This window comes from Sebastes umbrosus, chromosome 7 (genome assembly GCF_015220745.1).
Source record: "Sebastes umbrosus isolate fSebUmb1 chromosome 7, fSebUmb1.pri, whole genome shotgun sequence".
NCBI classification, from domain to species: Eukaryota; Metazoa; Chordata; class Actinopteri; order Perciformes; family Sebastidae; genus Sebastes; species Sebastes umbrosus.
In genome coordinates this window covers 23987603-24009445 of record NC_051275.1, presented here as the reverse complement: position 1 = coordinate 24009445, position 21843 = coordinate 23987603, and the positions used below count along the sequence as shown (strand labels likewise).

Below are 21843 nucleotides of genomic sequence, written 5' to 3'. Positions count from 1 at the left end.
CAGCTACCACGTATGATATTCTGCATACTAATGAGACGCAATGTAGTATAACATCAGGTTATCTTACCAGAAAATCAGGAGGTAATATCCATCCTAGTAATAACTAAATGATTTGATTAAGTGATTACATGTAACGCTCAAACCATAATGTTAGCAGAAAAGATAAGACCTGTGTGTATTGTGAGTCCGTGCTTACTCGTGTAAGAGTGGTCTGACGACTGTGCTTCCTTTGGTGTGAGCCTCAAACATCAGTGTGTAGAGGTAGGGCAGGAGGGTGTAACGGATGTTCAAGACGTCCCGGGACATCTCGGAGAATGCTGCATCCCAAGCAACAGGATCTTGTCTCTGAGAGGAAAATAATATTAAAATGGTCATTGAAGACGGGTTGACCAAAATGAATAGTAATAAAAGCACTATCTCTGGTAATAATGGCTGCGGTTACTAAAATGTAAACCCCAAATCCATTAAAACGATGTTCCCTGAATCATTCAGTTTATCAGGGGATCCACTAGTTCAGTGGTTCTCAAACTTTTTTCAACCTTTTGAAATGTTTTTTTCAGCCAAGTACTCCCTGACCAGTGCAAAACATTTTTTGGTATGAAAAAAACTACAATTATTACCTTGCGGATGCATGCCTCTGCCAACCAGTCAAGTTGCAGTTTACATCCATGTCTGTCTTAAATGTCATCACTTAATAATTTCTATTAGACATTTGTGTGACATTGTCATAAAAACATGTGTTGTACTGTAAGATCCCAGTGCCCTTGACTTTTGACCTTTGACAACCAAAATTGTATCATCCTTGAATCCAAGTGGACGTTTTTTACGAAATTTTAAGAAATTCAATCATGCCGTTCCTGAGATTTCACGAGAATGGGACGGACGTAAGGTCACAGTGACCTTGACCGTTGACCACTGAAATCGAATCAGTTGATCTTTTAGTCCAAGTGGAAGTTTGTGCCGAGTTTGAAGACATTAGATCAAGGCGTTCCTGAGATATCACGGAGCGGGCCGGACATAAGGTCACAGTGACGTTGACCTTTGACCACCAGAATCTACTCAGTTCATCCTTGAGTCCAAGTGGACATTTGTGCCAGATTTGAAGAAATTCCCTCCAGGCATTCCTGAGATACAAGAATGGACTGGACGGATGTACGTACGTACAGACAGAGGGACAGACAACCTGAAAGCATGCCTCCGGCCTCAGCTATTGCTGGCACGGAGGCATAAAAAATGTCTGTAAAGACGTACAATGCAGCACTGCACCATCAGTGTCTGATTTACTAAACAACAACCTTGTAACTGAAAAACACTTAAACGCTACATCCTTTCAAATTCATGGCAATTTTTCGGTCATGCAATAACACTGAGACAGCATTGCAGTTGCATTGAAACACGGGCTTCTGTGACACTTCTTTCTCCGTTTTTTCAGCTGTATTGCTGCTACGTTTCAATCACGAATACATTTTCTTGATTTTCGTCTGTCATTCAATATCGAAACTGACACACTGAACAAACATAATCATGAACGTGGTTGCATTTGTTGTGGCAGTTGATGATTGCATTGAAAATAGGAATATTAAATACAAAATGTGATTTATCAAACTTATATCATTTTTTTTCATTGAACTCATTATAATGTAATTATTTTAGGAATTTAAATGATATATTTTTTTAAATTAACATTAAAAAAAAATCTTAAGTACCCCTTGTGGTACTCCACTGTACACCTAGGGGTACTATTACTCCCATTTGAGAAACACTGCCCTAGTTGACATATACTGTAGTTGGACAACCTGTTTTAGGAAATGCAAAATGCAAAAAGTCAAAATACCTGTACAACATCCCCTGACTGAGATTGTTTACTTGTAGCTCGAGACAAGTACTCAGTGTTTGAGTAAACAGATTCACTGTTTCAATAGATGTACATTTCAAAAGCTCTGTCTACGGTTCATTTCTCTCCGTTACAAGCACAGATACACACAGACACGCAGGGCTCTGCAGAAAAAAGCCAGCCGAGTATAAATGTATTACTTTTACATCCGTCCGTGAAATAAGTGTACATTTACACACAGCTGCGTTTTTCTTATCTTGTCACTGTGTTTCAAGAAGTTGACTCTTTCCTATTTGGATTTCACAACATGCTGAAAATGAATAACTTTAAAATGTTAGAGAGACTGACAGGAACACTAGCTAGTTTGCAGCGTGCTAGAAAAAACTCAAATGGCCTGCATGCATTTATACTGATAAATGATGCTCAGCTATTCTGCCCCACACCGTACTGACATTTACCTCATTTTTTAATTGGCAACAAGTGTAACGTCCCCTTAAGAGACAAGGACAGAAAAAGAGGACACGGTGTACTGTCATTTTGTAGATTTGGGCCAATCTAAATGTATTAGCTCATTTTCTGGAGCTGTAGTGAGGACAATCATCAGTCTGGTCAAGTACACACACACACACACACACACACATACACACACACACTGAGGAGGATGCTGAAGTGTGTCATCAACATATGCTCCTCCCTATGATACCCTGTGTGTGTGTGTCTTGGTGTGTACTTTATTTGCATACGACTGTGTGTATGAATGTGTTTGCAAGGATTCTCTCAGTGTTTTATGCAGTTAAGTGTGAATCTCTGTGTGTGTGTGTGTGTGTGTCTCCTGTCTTTCAATTTAAAAGAAAAAAAATGATAAGATATTATCATAAAAATCATCCCAGAGAGCAATAAAAAATGACAGACAGTTTTTTCCCTGCTGCAATTTAGCTGGGTCAGATTTGATAATAGTTATTAACTGTAGCCCAGTGGTTACTAAGTACGGGCCTAACAGCACACGGTTGAATACAGAGCATTTCCATTATCTTATGACCTAAGGAGATTACCAGATCATTATTTAATTTTCTGAGGGAATTTACAAGATTGTAATTATCTGGAAACCCAGGAGTTCCTCTACCTGCCTCCCTTTTCAGTAACCCTTCTTTTGCACCCTCATGCCTCCCAATCAGATGTGTTCACTGGGAAGCAATTATCATGGTAAATTGTGAGTGTGTGTGTGTGTGTGTGTGTGTGCGTGTGTGCGTGTGTGTGTGTGTGTGTGTGTAAGAAAGAGAGATGAAGAGAGAGACTGATCAAATGGACCTGAATGAGCGAGTATGAGCTTGTATTGGTTTCACATTTAGAGAGAGGAGAGATGCAGTTGTCGCGATGCATATACAGTTGTACCACCCAACCCGAACTGGGTACCAGGGCCGTCCTCGGGCGTTTTGCTGTGTAAAGCTTAAGGTTCAAGTCAGGTTTGGTTATTTTCAAGTGTAATTCATTAAGACATTCCTCTCTTTTTTTTCTCTCATCTCAATTCCAATCATCTGTGTCCATGTGTGCCATGTGTTGCAAGTTAACCAGGTCTCACGGGAAGGCCTATAAATAGTACGACATTACACGTGTCATGAGGATGCATTTTAGGCTTTTTGCATGTCATTTGTAGGCCACGTATCAAAACTACGGTATCGCTTGCAGTTGAGTTTAGAAAAACATCATGGTTGGGCTTAAAATACGTACGTCAACTAAGTGAAATACATATGGAAACATCATAACAAAAGTACGGGAAACATATAAAAAATGTCACTAATAAACACGTGAAAAACGTCACTAACGTAACACCGGCCTCCTGGTTGAAAGTCCTGTGTTTGTTGGACCCATCCACCTCCTCACCCTCACGCCAAAAACAGTCTTTCTCGCTTTTTATTCTACATCACTAGCGCTGAGCTTAGCATATTTACACGGATGCGTTTACATTGCAGTCAGTACAGATTACATGACATACAAATGACATGCCAAATCCAAGAACGGCGTTCTTATTGCACGCTAAAGGTCTTCCGCATTATCGTGGCATTCATACGCCTTTTCATGCGTCATTATATCAAGATAGATATCTGACTGTTGGTCAGTTTAAAGACATGACCTTGGGCTCTGGGGATTTTTTTTAATGTTTTATATAAACTAACCGATTAATCAATAAAAAAGAAAAAGAAAGATGAATGGAGTTACGGCCCTGCAGTCAGTAAGTGTTTGTTGGTCACTGTATTTGTGGGATGTGAACATGTATGAATAAGGGCATACTCATCTCTAATAACTAAAAAGGCCACATTAGCAATATTGATGATATTTTTAAGTGTACAGACGGACACATATAGTGTTCTTACTTTGAAATCATGTTTATTAATACTAGCCCAGAATGCACGCTTAAATGATTTTGGTGTAGATGCTGTCATTTTTATAATAAGGAGGATCACCATCAGCATAATCTCCAGAAAACTTTATACTTTTAAACATTCAGCCGCACAAATCCTACATGACTTTGACAGTTATACCGCTGTCTGTTGGGGCCTCAAGGTAGACTTTTCATCAGAGGAAAACCAGAGGAGGGATTGATGAAGAGAAGAGAGCGGGGAGTGCTGAAGAGTGAGAAGCAGACATAGAATCCATCTTATGAATTCACCTAATTTATGGCCACATTGATAGCGGCAAAAGGCTCTGCGACACACGCTGATTGTAGACAGATACGCATGTGTGTGCGGGCACATACTCGCACGCACGGCTTCAAGGAAAAATGAGGTTATCTGGCTGTGTCGGCCCTTCTCATCTTTTCTCTCCTCTGCTTGGTCTTTCTCTTCATTTATCTGTCTGGAATCTACTCCCTCGCCCCACCTCATAAACCTTTCGCGTTTCTGTTTTGCATTGCAGAGCACACATCATAAACAGAAAATATATTTAGACAAACAATAATATGTCCCTTTGGGTGAATAACAATATGCATAACTCGAATATGGCTATGCTGCTGAAACAAATATTGGAGGAGAGTATACGTATATCTTGTTTAATTAATTTCGCTTTGTTCTGATATGACTGTGGACACTGCAGCATATTGCTGGTGCAGTGAATATTATCTCAAGGTCAACATTGAAAGTTGTCTGAGGGCAAAGAGACACTAGGTGTGACGGAGCTCTGGGAATGACTCTGCAAAAAGCTCTCCTCTCTCTTTCTCTCTCCACTGTCGCTGACCTTGTGTACACTCCGGTCTGGTTTGTGGCGTTAATACTTTGTTGTCAAATGCCTTGTTAAGCAGACCCGAGGTTACAGTCGCTAACTGTCTGATGATTGGGGATTTTATATGGCCGAATGGAAAAATAATACAGTTTTTACAGTAGACTACATAAGTGGCTGACCTTGATTCCCTTTCCTTCCATCTCAGTCCTGGTTTGAGTATTTTATTTACTCTCTCACATCCCTTTCCACACTTGATCGCAGGTGTTTCAAAATCGGCAAATTGTTTATTCAGCCTTGTCTGAGCTCTCACATCCTTATCACTACCCTGTGTCACCGCCATTTAACTTGCTAAATTGCCATCTTGTTTTATTCTCTGCCAATTTTATCCCTCATCTTTTTTTCTCTATCTCATAGCCTCTGAACTTCCCTTCCCCTCCCTACTTCTTTATCTGTATTTGCTTGTCCGTATTCCACCTCTATAGTTTTTGTATCCTATTTGATATAAATACCTGAACCGTTCTCTTACCAATTCTCTCTCTATCCCTCTTGTCCTCCTGACTCTCAAACTGTCATGTGCAGCCCTCTCCTGCCGTGTGTGTGTTTTTTCATCTGTCAATTTTCTCCATGTTTAAACACCCATTTGCAAGCCATTATTAAATGATTGGAATCACGGGGTGTATATGTGTGTGTGTAGAGTGGAGGTTAGGTGGTGTGCAGTGGTGCCCAGATCACCTTGAGAATTCAATTATATCCCCACTCCATGCCGTTAAAAAGCACAGGAACTGACACACGCACACATACACACACACACACACACACCACTGTGTATGTGTCCTGTCTCGTATTGCAGACTCCAGTGCAGAGAAAGTTCGCCCGGTGGGATCGATCTCCGGACGGGCGTTATTGGATTTCTCAGATGTGTTCCAACGCTCTTAAAGGTCACCGCTAGAATGAATGCCACCAACACTCCACCACCAAACAGGTCTATCTTTTTGTGTGTTTGTGTATGTCAGACGCAGATTAAGAGCGAGACGGGCAGAGAACACACCTAGTTTGTATTTTTTTTTGCAAACAATAAAAGTGTTGGTAAAGTAGCTTTTTGCATACCTATATTCATACAGCTTGAGTCATCTCTTGAGCTACGGTGAGCACCAGCTTGGTATCATTTAAGGCGACTGAAATCAACTCTCATACCTTTTGAAAGCATTTGGCATTTGTGCATTTGCATTTTTGGAATGCAACAATTTTCCTGATTTATATTAACACTTTTTGGGTTGAAAGCGTTCCTGAACTTCTGAAATAACGACTTCCTGAGAATATAGCCTACTGTATGTATCACTCCTTTCATGAGATTGACAAGATTTCTCCCCATATGTTTTTCTTCTTTATTTTCAATTATCTGGTTATTCTTTCATATTCATTAGATTATTGGCAGTAGAACAATTCCACTTAAAAGTGCTCTTTCCTCGGTTTTTCAGTATATTATTCTTTTGCCACCATTACCATTATACTCATAGACTGTATATAAGAAGTGGACGTAGTCACCGTGACGTCACCCATTAGTTTGTGGACTGCCGTTTTGAAACCTTGAGTCTTGACAGCATTTTGGCCCGTTGCTGTCTTAGTTTTTCGCTGTCCCCATCCTCTTTTTTTGCAACCAAAAAGGACACAAGAGGGTGGAGCTATGTACAACCGAACACTGAATAAGACATTTTCAGGTGACCAAAATGTTACAATTAACTTTCAGGAATGAAAACATACTGTGAAAGGGTTAAAGTTCTAAGACAAAAAAACGGACAACTCCCAGACTGGACAACACCGTGATAGCGACCTGTCAATCACAAGGTAGCCACGCCCTGAAGCACACCCTGCTTTATGGTCTATTTGACTGTAAATAGGACCATAATTTACTAAAAGAACATCATAATGTATAGAAAAACGCATGGAACTAGCGATTGAGACCATAAACTCATGTTTACAATGTTTACTGAGGTAATAAATCAAATGAGAAGTAGGGCCATTTTCTCATAGACTTAGACAACCAGAGGAGTCGCCCCCTGCTGGCTACTAGAAAGAATGCAAATTTAATTCACTTCTGCATTGGCTTCACTTCTCAGACCCAGAGGTTGCCAACTGATTATGCTGTGTGAAGTGGAAGAAAAAAATCTGAAGCATGAAGCCCTTTTGGTATGTTGAGGAGAATTGTTGGAATACAATTTGGTGGGAATTGCCTGGAAATATCAGGATCTCAATTCCCAGCATTATAGTAGAGCCTAACAAACATTTGTCTTTGCAAAAATCTGACATCATTTTAAAGATCATGTTGAATTTAAGTCAAGTTAGCTTGAATGCGCAAAAGCAACAGGCTCTTAGTTGGCCATCAGCATGAAACAAGCAACCACAAATAAGAGCAAACATCAGTATTTTCAGGAAGGAAATGGGAGTGTTTTTCTCCCGTTTTGAATTCTCTCACCTTGTTACCCTTGCCATTGTGGTTGCGTGAGTATGGATAGAAGGCACCCAGCTGCATCCAGCGAAGACACATCTCATACTCGGCTTCATTAAAGAACCCACATATGTCTGCCCCAGTCTGAAAAAGAGGGAAAGACACAATAGTGTCAGTGTGTGTGTGTGTGTGTGAGACAAAGATGGACAGAGAGATTGGACCCAGGGTGCAGGTCACACTACTTTTGTTGCAAGTAGCATCATGTTTCTGATGCGTCCTTGAGTAAGACACCATGAGAGTGAGCGATGTTGTGTATCTGACCCGCTGGCTGGACGGAGGGCAAGCAAATGATTTACCATATTGGGATCGATGAGGTGTCAGATTACAATTATTATTAGATGCACTGAGGAGATGAGAGACGATAGAAGGACAGCATGTGAGGGAGAAAGAGAGAGAGAGAGACAGAAATAAACACAAAGAGACAGCGGGGCAAACAAGCAAAGTCAGAGCAGGACAAGAATGTTAAAAATGTAAGTTTTATTTATGCTTTCATAGGTCATGACGGACTAGCGCTAGGCTTCTTGTCTTGGGTGGGGCTTGTAATGACATGCTTCACGTTGTATCTCAAGATGTCCTTTGATCAAACAAAATAACATCGCTCAGGCCGCTGTAATCTACTTAGAGAGGACAAGGTCACATCAATATGATTATGTCTTGTCAAAACCAAGAGAACGGATGATACTTACGTAAGGGATGCCAAACAAACTGAACTCCATCATGCCTATAGAACAAAGGAAAATGGGGAGTTATGTCAAATTACAATTGCACATCTTTCAAGCATGTGTGATTGATCACATACTCCCTCTCATAAATGTGCTAATATTGTCAGATTACTGGCCATCCTTAATTATGAGAAGTTGTATCCAAAAGAGTATTTTACAGTGTATGTCTGTATACCTATAATGGATTTGTATAGCTGGTCCCAGCTTGCAGCGTTGTCTCCCAGCCAATGTCCTGCCCATTTTCCACTGGAGGGGTAAGTGGACCTGGTCACCACTATGCCTCTTTTACCCGTCACATTCAGTAGGGCGCTGCACAGAGAAAGGCTTTTTGTTTTACAAGTGGAAATCACACGCAGACATACATAAACTAGCAACAAATAGAACGTAAAAGTGTCGTCTCCCCCTTAAATAAACTACTTTCATTTTGGAAGCGAATTAGCCAATTAATTGTGATTGTTAAATTCAGCACGGTGCTAAACATGAAACCATTCCTAAACTGAAGCACCTGGGCTCAAGGCCCGGTGGTGCCGAGTATCCCCGGGCTCTTTTGTAGCTAACTCTGCAATCTGGCCTCCCTGTGGTGAGAGAAACATTTCACCACCACAAGGACCAATGCAGTTTCACATTGGTGATTAATATCATAAAGATTTGATGAGACTGTATTTCTGTGGATAGCTGGAGGATATCGGTTATGCATCTCTCGTGGCTGACATTTTCTTCCTCAATGTGATTGCGATGATAGTTTCTGCTCCTGCTGTCCTCTTTTCTTATGCTGTTCCCATACAAGTAATGCTCTGTAATTCATATTTATCCCACAAAATCAATTTGTATGTATTCCACGTAATGGTGAACCAGGAGGTATAAAGAGCGAAACATTAGACTTTCGCCTGGGAGATTGGTGTTTTTGTCACATTTGAAAACAGAAATAACGTTGATTTATTTGTCATGTAACTTCCGAACTTACAGTAGGTTACGCCATTTCCGAAGTTACTATAACCCAAACCACGATCTTCTCCTAAACCTAACTAAGTAGTTTTGTTGCCTAAACCTGATCAAGTTCTTTCCTGTGATGACGGAAGTTTATTTTGAAAAGACTTTATGCATTTAACGAACGGAAATTGACAGGTGTTGTTGGACATTCGTAGGAAAACGCACAAAATATGAGAAATAACTTTTCGTAAGATACCATACGAACCATTGTATGAGGATACTTTGCTTTTCTCTTCACCTACATCTAAATTAACTGTTCAGATTATGTAGGATTGGGATTATTACACTAATCTGTATACTTCCAAATGCAGTCTGATTCAGTAGGCAATACAAACAATTGTCATGGGATCATGCATATTTGCCAGATAATGTCCTGTTTTGCAGTGTTTAAAATATCACAAAATTAATTACATACCATTTCTGTTGGTTAATATGGAAGTTTTTTTTCATACTTTTGCGGAATATATTTAATCTGCCATTTTACGGGTGATATATTTATTTGTAAAGTGTAAAATAATACCAGCACCACCTATTGTATAGACCCAAGTACAATTAGACTTACTCATAGGTGGGCTTGGTGTGGGACCAGCCATAGAGGTTGTGGACATCGTAGTGTCTGACCGTCTTTCCATCACTGAGTATCTGCTCGCTGTTCATGCACAGAGTCTTATGGTTTAAGCCAAGATGTTTAGACTCCAGGGCTTTTGGAGACAAAACACAAAAACAAACACAAAGAATAATTTACTCTTGATGTTGACATCATAGCTTAATAATCTAATTACAACACAATTAGGGAGAACAAACAATAGAATCCTGTGTGTCTTACATGGCATATACGGAGGGTTCTCTAGAAGTGGATTACCGAGACACATCCCTCCAACTGTCCCGTGGACAAAACTGGCAGGCTCATTCATGTCCTACAGATGAAGACAGAGTGCAGGAAATGAAAATCAGGCAGAATGAGGTAATAAGGTCACTTTATTAAAATGTCTTCCTCTGGGTCACTCACAATCCAGATGCCATCAAATGTGGTATTCTTATAGAAATCCAGTATTTCTTGTTGCCACCACGCTGCTGTTTCATTGCGGAAGAAGTCGGGGAATGCGGTAAACGCCCTGTATTTCTGGAAATGGGACAGTCAAATGACCGGGAAATGAAATGCCAAAAAGTTATCAACCCAACCAAGTCTCAAAGATCTCATGCATTTCATAAATATAATGTGTTGGAAGCTATGAAATGATATGTGTCAGAGTGGTGAAGACGGAAAATATTGTACCTCTACTTGTGTATCCCAGTCCAGAGATTCATCTACTATGACGTTGGGGTAGTCTGGCCAGACCTGTAAAAAAAGACATGACAAATGATATTATACCACCACACACTATGCAAAAGTATAATTTTGCCTGTTGGTTTTGCTTGTGTATTTTTTGTCCGTCCATTCCCTCTTACCTTCCCCCATACAATGTCATCACTGATGTTTTTGGGCCATTTGATGAACACATCTGCTTCTTGACCTCTCTCAAAAGCAGGGTATACAGTCTCATTGCCTGAGATGGCTGGATCCTGGAATTAAATACACACATTTCTTGTGTATTTAGTAGTACAGAGGCGGGCAATTCAGTAATTTAACATTCAAAGGGCTATATTTCTGGGGTTCCGGTTTAGTCAATCATCATTTACAGGTTGATTGGCAACTTGAGATGCGAGACTGGAGTTGGAGTAGAGACGACGTGATTGATCAGATTGTCTCACAAGTAGCCAGTTTACAAGCTAATTTTAAACCAATAAAAAGCTAAATCATCGTCAGATATTAGCCGGTGGGTTCCCAGATTGCATTTCATCCAATGCGTTCCGCCTCTTTTGCTCTCCACATGTTTACCTGCATTTAACCAAAGCCAGCGTGATTGGTCAATAATACTCGGGCTACAAATGGAAACCAGAATGCTTCCGATGCCAAAATCTTGTCCTGTTGCCAACAGATTCTACATGTGAATGCAGAACCTGTTTATAGAGATTACCAACCATGTGACTGTATCAATACTTTATGATATAATGGCATTACCAGGATGAAGATGAACCTCATGCCCTCTCCCCTCATGTCGTCCACCAGCTTAGGCAGTCTAGAAAACTCCGGGTCCAGAACAAAGTCCAGCTGACGGTCCATGTAGTCGATGTCCGCATACTGCACATCCTGCAGCAGACGGAAATTAAAGCTCAAATTAATTGAAGTTAAACTGACTTTGTTTTATTAAATATATCAGAACCAGACAGGAATTAAAACAACACTGTAATTTAAAGCAGTGATTCTCAAAGTGGGGTCCACATAATAATTTGCTATAAATTATAATACTGTGATGTATCATTAAAAAGTCTATATCTACAGATGGGGAACATGTGTGTCCATTACTTCCAACCACGTCAGCTTTGGGCCAATAGAAACTCGGATATGATTGTGACACACAGCAATAAGCTTATTATTTTTAAGTTGAAGCACTCACTGCAAGTCAGTATAATTTAAAAAATCTGGATTTATTAGGACTATGCCAGTTTTGCTACTGTCAGATTTTTAGATCAATTTCTTGAAAAGTATAGCAGGTTGAAAAGTTTTAGAAGACAAATAGTTCCAATGGCATTTAGTACAAATGGTAGTAGCATAGGCTTAATTGGTGTTACGAATAAGATGGCATCCTTGGACAATTTTCTCCCCTTTAAAAGTTCCCTGGCCCCAAAAAGTTTGATAACCCTTGTTTTAAAGAACAATATTTCCTTGTATTAAATTCAGGTCTATTTTGTGCTATGAGCATGACAAAGCCCTTTTTGTTTAGGACATGCATTACACTGTTGTTCAACTGTTTGTTGCATATTCAACTCCCAGAACTTTACAGCTGCTTAAGAGCTGGTACGCTATGTGATTGTAAAGACTGAATGAATGAATGAATAATTATAACTTACATTTTATTAAAAAAGCAACCTTCTTGTCATCAGGTCAGGAACATTAAGGCGAGACATCAGGTGAATAGGGTAAAATGTTTAACTAATAGATATCACCATGCAACTTCACCAGTTAATTACTTACATTAAGACAATTATGTTTTTGTAGTACAAGTTTTCTGAAAACTTATATTAAATATGCAAATGAGGCATTATCTAATGCTAACTTTTGGTGAATTTAGGAGAAATCTAAAGACACAAATGGACAAAGTGTAGTAAAATAAACACTTAAATGTGTATTTTGGATGTTTTCTTTCCAGTCGTCTGAAAGAAGACATGTTCTGGAAGCTCAATTGCGCAAAATCTTAAAACTGACCGGTGCATGAAAAAGCAATGTTTTTGCCTGAGGTGTCTCGCCTTAATTGCACATTTTGCTAAAGTGATGTCGAATGTTGGGATTCCCACTAAATAAATATGGAAATCTGTCTTAACATATGGCGGGTAACACCTGAGAGAGAAGAGAGAGTTCCCTTTGCTTCTGGCTCTTATTTGTTACAGTGAGAACAAAATTTCATCTGCTTGGGTTGTCTGGTGCGTCAGTGGCAGTTTAAGGTTGGTTAGTCTGTAAAGCTAGCTGATGTGTAGTCTTTGTAAGTATCTGCTTTTTTCTGCCTTTTCATTCCAGTTAATGATGCAGAATTCTTTTTGGCTGGCGTCAGCTCCTTGCAGGTTAGGTTGGCTTTGTGGAAGTGTATTCAGGGGATCGCATGATTATTGATGGAAATTCTTATGTTCTGTCCTGCTTCCACGTGGGACATCTGGCCATGGTCAAACACAGAGCTCTCACAGATGAATATTACTTATTATTTTATTCAAATGTGAACCCCAGATTTCATTGTCAGAGAGAATTACTGGCTCTTGTACAAACTGGAAACGGCTAGAGGCTGTAAAAACCTACTATGGAATGGATTTCAAATTAAATTATAGGTCATGTTTCATTAGGTTAAGTTAGGTAAATGTCTCCGTTTTGCTTCATCCCAATAACTTCTTTTATCTAATTTAGATTCATGTAGTTATTGTCCGCATACAGTTAATCATATTGTGTAATATGGGCAGATACCGTGTTGGATTTAGCTCAGGCTATTCCACTGAGTGCTTGTCCCTACTATACAACCTACGGCAGACAAGAAGAAGCTATCAGATTGCATTTGTTCGTATGAGGGGGAAAAAATGGTGTTGAGACACTGATTGAATGAAATCAGTGTTGGCAAACATACTGGAATTTAATAGGATAAAATGTATGTGGGCAAAATTGGCATTGTGCCCTGCAATATTTTGTTATTTTAAAACATATGAGATGAGGATTTATGTTTTATTGTCATGTTTTTTTAATGCTGACAATACTCTTTCCTGCCACAGCATTGTAAACGGTACCCGTGTGGCTGTTGCTCTTCTTATCTTTAAAAGCCTTTGGCCAGGAACTTACATAGGGTATGCCCGCTGCCCTCATGTCTCTGTATAGTTCTGCTATCTCCTGGTCATTGGCGTAACCATAGCGACAAAGCTGGAACCCCAGGGACCAATAGGCAGGTAGAACAGGTCGTCCAATCAGCTGTTAAGAAGAAAAACAAACAAGGAAGTCAAAACAGTTCAGCACAGAAAAAAGTTGTTTTGCAGGAAAACGGGACGGCGTCCATAAAGTGTTTGTTTGATTGTCTGCGTGTGTGTGTGTGTGTGTGTGTGTGTGTTTAGATAGGCTAAATGAGAGAGCGCAATGAAGCGAGGAACTCCCAGCTGCTGCAGTCCATCAACAGTGGCCCAGGGCCAGACACAAAACACACACACACAGGCGCCGAAGCACACAGTTACACACACAGGCAGACCAGAAGTCCGAGAAGACTCACTGCAGTGTACTCCTGCACCACCATTTCAGGCGTAGGTCCCAGGACCATGTAGAAATCCAGGATGCCTCCCACAGTTCGGTAGGTTAAAGCTGGAGTAGGCTGGAAAGTCACATCTGGACATAAAGCAAATAAGACATTTATGTCCCTTTTAAAAATGTATATGAAGTGGCATGTGTGTGTTCAGTATGGGCCCGTGCTCACTTACGATGTGGGGCATAATGCATGATTTAGTACTTAAGGAAGAAGCAAACATTACGGGAAGGGAGGAAAAGATTGGAGGAACAACAAACAACTAAAACACTATTCTACATAAGTCAAGCTGTTTTTATACACCGTTCGTAGCTACACCTATGAAAAAGTGAACGCACTGTAATGCGTATACATCCCACAAAATTAATTTGTATGTAATCCACGTAATTGTGAACAAGGAAGTATGAAGAGTGGCGGACACCGTGTAGGGAGGAGGTGGATGATGGGTGCGGTCAGAAAACACCGGATTTTTGACCCACCTACCCACTACTTAAGTTACGCCACTTCCGTTATTAAGCACGATCTTTTCCTAAACCTAACTACTTTGTTTCTGTCACGGTACTTCCATACTTAAAGCTTCAGTAAGCAGAATGTTTTTGGCATCATTGGGCAAAAATTCCATAATAACCTTTCAGCATATTGTAATTCAAGTGTTTTGAGAGAAAACTAGATTTCTGCACCTCGTCATGGCTCTGTTTTCAGGTTTTAGAAAATCTAGCCTAGCGTTATAGTACAGAATATTGATTCATATTTGATCAACGCTGCCTAGTTTGAACGTTTGGTCGTGAGTTTGCGAGTGATTGACAGCTGGCTGTCATAGACGGCAGCTGGGGGACAGACTCCAGATCAGCTCTGACTGGTTGTTTTTCTCCGGTCTGTGAAATCTTACAGATGCCATTAGGAGCACCGGAGGACTTTTTAGATTACCTGTCCCATGCACTACTGCTGCTTTAAGTTACGCTACTTCTGGTGCGGCGTAACCACTGTTGGTTTGGTATAACTTCACCACGATCTTTTCTTACCTCTAACTACATAGTTTTCTTGCCTAAACCCAACCAAGTCGATCTCCTCCTAATCCTTACTAAGAGGTTTTGTTGCCTAAACCTAGTTGTTGTTTCCTGTGAAGAAAGAAGGTAATTTTGAAAAGACTGGAGAATATGTTGCATAAATATGAGCCTCTTTATGAAAACTAGTTAGAATACATTAAAAAAGTAGGTATTTATTTTACCTTTTCATCAAGACAGTTAAATAACTGTTCAGTATGCATATATACAAAAGTGGACATGACTAGAAAGTGTTAATTGCGCTGTGTTGGCTTTAAATAACACTCCCTGTCAAACTCACTCATTAATACATACAGTCTCACCGCATATGTAATTGAGTGTGATTATCTGTGCATGTGGTTGGTCGCATTTGCATATAGCGTATGTGGATGTACTGGCAATTCATGCACAAGCATGTGTGCACCTTTGTGCACGTGTGTTTGTGCATGTGTGTTTCTCTCACCCATGGCATTGCTGTTTAGTAGCAGCACACCGTGAGCATCAGCGGTGGTCTCAAGGCCCATATAGAAGGGATGCACTCCATAGCAATTCATCTTGTACTGTAGCCGAGAGACAGAAAGTAGGAATGAAGGAACAAATTGTGAGATTTGGGTAAAGAATTGGTCTGTTCTGTGGCATGTACTAATGTTTGTTTGTGCACCACTTTGTTTATTCATGAGCATTTTGCTTTACACCTGACAGGGCATTTCTAATTGTATTTATGACAACAACACTGCTACAATGGGGCTTGCTCCAAGTGCTGTCAACATTCAACGGTTTTCCCAAAAGTAGGGAAAAAATATTCCTACAGCTATCCTCTATGCAAATTAACGTACACTGACTAGAACATTTATTTAAATATATACTTTCTGTGTTAGTTATAGCACCCAGTAGTGCTCCAAAATCTCCAAAATTCCTCTGGCCTCATTATAATTAATGACAAAACTGTGGCTTGGTGGTTACCAAACACAGCTTAACAAATGGGCTTTTTTTTGCATTAACTTGCATTGATTTTCTACATGCATACACTGCAGTTTCCCTCAGTAATTGTGCATGTGTAACAATATATTGTTGTAATGGGGGTGAGTTGAGTTTCAGAGTGTGTTTCTTCTGTAACTACTGTGAAGGTCCCACTGTTGTCTTCAGTGTTTAGATGAGGATGGAAGTAGACAGACGGGGCTAAGAGGAACAGAGAGCAAGGTGGCGGGGGACAGGAAATCTGCCACTTTCAGATGTCACCATCCTGCAACCAAAACTCATGGGCATGCCACACTCCATCAGCCTCCTGCACTTCTGCTTCATAAGAAGTTGTTAAACTGTAATATAATGGCTCAGAGGACCGGCTCTGTCATCTTTTGTCTGGATGTGTGCTTTTCTTGCTATGCATGTGTCCTTGTGGCCTTGCTACATGGTGCGATGGCCTGACTCAAGAAGGGGAAAGGTCGTTAGTTCGTCGCTAACAAAGAGTGACAGCCAGTGACAGTGTTCTCTTGGTCTCTCTCTGTCGGGTGTAAAAGTCAAAACTAAATAAAACAGGATTTGAAATGTACTTAGTGTCTTATAAAACTTCATATTTATATTCTATGGCACACAACCTTGTTAATGACTGGAGATATCCCCTCCAGAGTATACACTACAAAGTTTCCCTCAACTATCAAGTATTCAACCTCAAACCATATCTCTCTTTCATGTTGATGCAGCTGTGTATCCTTGTGGCTATGTCTGTGCAATGTTTTAAACAAAAAAGACCCATGAGAGTATAGAATCAGACGATATGCTCTGCATTGCAGTGTTATATTCAGTTTGTTTATTATGTTGTTGGCTTTTTGTCAGTTCCTTTGAAATGATCTATTTTTTCTGTGTAAATGTTGGTTAGTAAGTAAAGCTAGCTACACTCGGTGGTAGAAAGGTCATGTAAATGGTGAAACGTGTGAGAAAAAGAGTCTTTCCGAGGAACATTTTTTGGCCTGTGCACTGCTGTGAATTACCTGGATAGTGCTTATAGGGAAAAACGGCCCTTAAAAAGCAATCTAATACAAGGTTTTAGGTTGACGACGCACCCTTCACAAATAAATAATGTTACTGAAAACATTTGAGGCGAGTAATAGGCATTACAGTAACATAATATTAATTCATATTTGATCAGCACTGTCTAGTTTGAATAGATTTGCGAGATTGATAGCTGTTTTAGAGACTGCTCGGCTCTGACTGGTTGTTTACTTTGGGCCCAGTGAAAACTTACAGATGCCATTAGGAGCACTAGGAAGAGGCAGACGACATTAGTTTTTGTTTTACTGATTATCTGTCTCATGTACTACACTGTCAGGACATAGTGACAGTTTTATAAAAATAACTTTTTATCATATTAGCTCAAAATTACCAACTGCAGCTTTAAATAATGCTACTAAAAGTTAATGCTCTTATGTGACTATGATAACTCTGTCTATGACCTAATTTATATCATGTTTATGTGGCAAACTCCTATTTAAAGCATTGTCTTATCCGGTTTAATATTAGTATATCAAAGACTGTGTAAATACAGAGCTCACGTCAGCCTGTCTGCTCTATATTTATTTCTCATTTTCATCCGCTTTACCTTTTCTTTTGTTTTTTTCTCTCCTAACTCTAATTCCCTTGCTCTCCGAGGGGCCCCGTAACATTTGTCTGAACCCTGTGGAGCTGTCTTGACAGCTCAGCAATTAGGCTTGATAATGCTGATGCAGGTGGAAACCTCATCCTGTCTGGCCTTGACACCAGTAGGGAAAACATGATGACACTCCATAACCGCCGCACATATCAACGGCACCGCATCAAAGTGACACGGATGTGAGAAAGACGAGTTTACATACTGTGCAGGAAAGTTGTTTACAAGTCACCTCTGCAGTCTCTAGAGGGTGTGATGTTAAAGACTTCCAGTGCAGGGTGCTCTGTTACGTACTGTATGCCATTACCAGCACAAAACTAGTTTTGATGGAACATGACAATGCTTTAAAAAGGTGTGTATTCATGGAAATCATTACCAGTCAAACATTTCTTCTAACAGATGACATGCTAGTGAACTATGCTTTAACAACAATGTGAAATAACAGCTACTTCTGATAAGTATGAGTGCTGTACTCATATTTTCATGTGTGTGCATGCATGTGCTTCAGTGTGATACTTACACCAGGAGGCTGGTCCTTGGCGAACATACCCCAGGTGTGATAGTTGAGGTTGTGTTTATAGGTGGGATGCTCCGTCTCTCCAAAGCCGTAGACAAACTCCGATGACAGTCGAGTAGACACTTGGATGAACATGTCTGAGAATGTAAAACCTGGCACAGAGGAGTCCCAGCTGAGAAAAGTGACAGAGGATTAAATCAATGAGAGATGGAGAGAGAGCGGGGGAGAGGGAATTATTGTCAAAGGGAGTTATTCACAATATGTTTGACACAAATAAGCATAATAACCTGCAGGAACCGCAGGCATCCCTTCAGCATAGTTCATAAATTTTAATTAGTAAAAATCCAACTGACACTTCTAAAAAACACGGAAGGCTTAACGACGAAATAATGTCACCCTCGCTTAAAGATATGCCTTGTAAAGACTCTCCGACGCTCAGCTGCTATACACGTGACATCATCGCGGCTGCTGAACAAGAGGAAACTACTTTAGGCGCTGATACACTGGGCAACTTTCCTGAGCATATCTGATTGGGTAACGGCACCAGAGGAGTTGACTCAGCATTGTTACTTTAATCTCACAGGGGAATAAAGATGTTCTTGCCTGGAAATAGTTGAATAGAATTTTTACCCCACATCTCACTGTATTGCTTGTTAATAGGAGCATCTGTATTGCCCAAACTTGCCTGGTGAATCACCGCCCTAAAGGGGCCAATTTAAGGGGCAACGAGAAGGGATTGCATCGTGCTTGTGGACACAAAATGCATGCAATGCATATTCATCTACCTTAATGATAAGGAAAGGATATAATTCACTTATTTATAAAATCTCACTGAGGTTAAAAATCAATTTTTTTTAAGCGCTACCTGGCCAAGGTAGGCAGCACTAACAAGGAGTTAAAGACATAAAATAGACAAATTATGTCGACACATAGGAATTAATGAAAAAATATTGTTTTTCTTTATTCAAATTGTTTTATCATAAAATACAAATTCCAATAGAAATCTGAAATTAAACTGGAACTTTCAGGTTCTGTTGCAGAAGTAAGAAAACCTCATTAAAAATCACATTGACATTTGTAATAAACAAAAATTGACGCTGGGAAATTTACATTTCACTCCATAGGTTTAAATAAAGAACATTTAAAAATTTGCTGAATTAGTGAATTGCTGAACTGGTAACTTTTTTGGAGCTGTATTTTTTTATATTTTGACAAATTATTGTTTAACTTTGTTTTAATCACAACTGTTTCAAATTTTAATAGCAAGTGCTGCAGTGGATGCCAAATTGAGGATATGGAAAGAAAACCCAGGAATACTTTTTTAACAGAGACTGATGAAAGATACCCCAAAATAATAGCAATAAACCCCTAAACTCATGAAACAGAATAAAACATCTACATGCCAACAACCTCACCTGAAACACTTGTAAAACTGAGTTACTCACATCTTGGTTCCTGTGCTTTTCCTTATGACCTGGATGCCGAATGGGTTGCGGGTAACTTCGACCTGGTAAAGCCTCTTGCTCTCGTCAGTCTCAGGAGCAGAAGGAACCGACAGCTGAACTGGAACCTCATAACGATCCGTGGCTGGGTCCCAGATCTGGACAGGGAGGGAATATTAGTGTGGAGCATGATTCACTGAAATATAGAAAAATAGTTTTGAGAAGCAGCGTGGGGGAAAGAAACAGTATATGCAAGAGAATGCACCACTACTAGCACAAAGAAACACACACCTTGAACTGCAGCATGTCACTGCTGTGGTAATGGATCTCAACACGGAGCGTGTCAATGTCTGGTGAATCTGGGCGACCACTGCTCCTGTACTTCTTGTTCCGAGTGATATCAGCTGTCATGCCTGAGTTGGTCTCTATTACTGCCGTAGCGGTGTAGCCATAGTCTTCTGGATAGAAGCACCATGGAGCATGTTCAATGGTGCTTTGCTGAATGGAGACAGAACGCATATCAAATTTTTGCAGCTGTTTAAAAACAAAACTTTATTTCGTTCCAATTGTGTACTGATAGAATACAGAAATAATATGTATATGTGCATGTGCAACTCATCTGTGTCAGCCCTCACCTCCCAGATGCAGCCTCTGGCCTTGCACTTAGCCTCATCTGCATGCTCCTCTGGATGGCAGTCAAAGCGCTTGTTCTCCTTCGGCTCCAGCTTCCACTGCACCAGATAGGACTCCCCGACAGTCAGCGAGAGGCCAAGCAGGAACATAACCTGTGTGTGTGTGTGGGTGTGTGTAATGAAGTGAAGGAGAGGATAAAGGTGGGAGAAAGAAGTGATTATTAAATCCAAGGATGACAATGCGAGAACATGCCCAGGCAGGCTTTCCTTGAGACAGAATGTGTGCTTGACGTTGCATGTGCTATCAATTAACCTCTTAAACATCTGATGACCTGCCGGCGGGCCTGAGCTATTCTGTCTTTCAGAGGCTGTAGCGACTCAGTTTTAGAGGTAGAGTGGAGAGACTGGTATACCGGCTAGTTTGTCGGGAAGGAGGCTCAATAAGGCTCTAAAGATAGGCGAAATTTTGGTGAATTAAAATTGGCATGGCCATTTTCAAAGGGGTCTCTTAACAGTCTTGGAATTGCATAAATTGGCTGTCACTGTAAAGCCGAGGCTCTTGTGGATCCAATGAGCCAAATTGTATTCATGTGTGATAATGTAAGTCCCCATAGTAGCCATTTCATTATAGTAAGACCATTTTTCAAAACGTTCTCCTCTCTGTATAAAATGAACTGTAGTGACCTCTAGGTTAATCACAGCCTCATGAAACTTTACAGCCACAAACTAGAGACCTTTGGCATTCAGAGGATGGATGGCTTTACTAGGTAGATTGACAATAAGGGGGTTTCTGAACAGTTTCCAGAACAGAAGTGCTTGCCATTCAATCACTGAAAAATGCAATTCTTGCAGAAATCTCCAAATGTCAAAAGTTTTTGATACCTAATCACAGCATGGCTTTTTCTATGGTGTTCCTCAAGGTCTTGGTGTCTTAATGTGATATTTTGGAGGGATTATTGATCATTTTTATCAATTCTCGAATGGTAAAAAATTGTTAAACCAAACCTGTGTAACAAATGGTATTAACCCCAACATTGCTGCAACAACTTCTGAGACATATTAGACCATGGGAATGGCCATCATATACGTCTACCATAATGCTCTAAGACCTTATGCACTTTGCAATTTATTGTAAATAATAATTAATTTTTTTCTGATTTATAACTAGAACAACTGGACACACATTGCTTAGACACACATCCAACATCAGGAGCACGTGGCGGCTGCATGTTGTGTTGTTTTTTATTTCGGCATTCATGTTAACAGGTTAGAGCAGCCACACTGCCCGCGAGAGTCAGACGCGCGTCTCTTTTATAAAATAGAGGTCTCGCCTATTTTTCACGCGAGCCACGCGCATCTCAGCTGCGTCTCACAGCAGCAACAGACAGTGAAAGTGATCTATTGACAGTATATGGACATCATATCATCTACA

At 40.2% G+C, this 21843-nt stretch overlaps 1 protein-coding gene across 1 annotated transcript in view; it reads right to left on the bottom strand.

The window, feature by feature from the left end:
* si (sucrase-isomaltase (alpha-glucosidase)) overlaps positions 1–21843 on the bottom strand; it is a 79790-nt gene that overhangs the window by 14111 nt on the left and 43836 nt on the right. The window contains exons 25-41 of the mRNA XM_037776408.1: positions 20415–20564; positions 20071–20277; positions 19783–19937; positions 18341–18509; positions 15640–15736; positions 14104–14216; positions 13686–13811; positions 11331–11459; positions 10718–10831; positions 10545–10607; positions 10278–10391; positions 10095–10185; positions 9831–9969; positions 8454–8587; positions 8243–8277; positions 7524–7640; positions 197–345 (exon numbers count right to left, since the gene is read on the bottom strand). Coding sequence (XP_037632336.1) covers positions 197–345; positions 7524–7640; positions 8243–8277; positions 8454–8587; positions 9831–9969; positions 10095–10185; positions 10278–10391; positions 10545–10607; positions 10718–10831; positions 11331–11459; positions 13686–13811; positions 14104–14216; positions 15640–15736; positions 18341–18509; positions 19783–19937; positions 20071–20277; positions 20415–20564 — 2102 coding nt within the window. The remainder of the gene's footprint in view (positions 1–196; positions 346–7523; positions 7641–8242; positions 8278–8453; positions 8588–9830; positions 9970–10094; positions 10186–10277; positions 10392–10544; positions 10608–10717; positions 10832–11330; positions 11460–13685; positions 13812–14103; positions 14217–15639; positions 15737–18340; positions 18510–19782; positions 19938–20070; positions 20278–20414; positions 20565–21843) is intronic.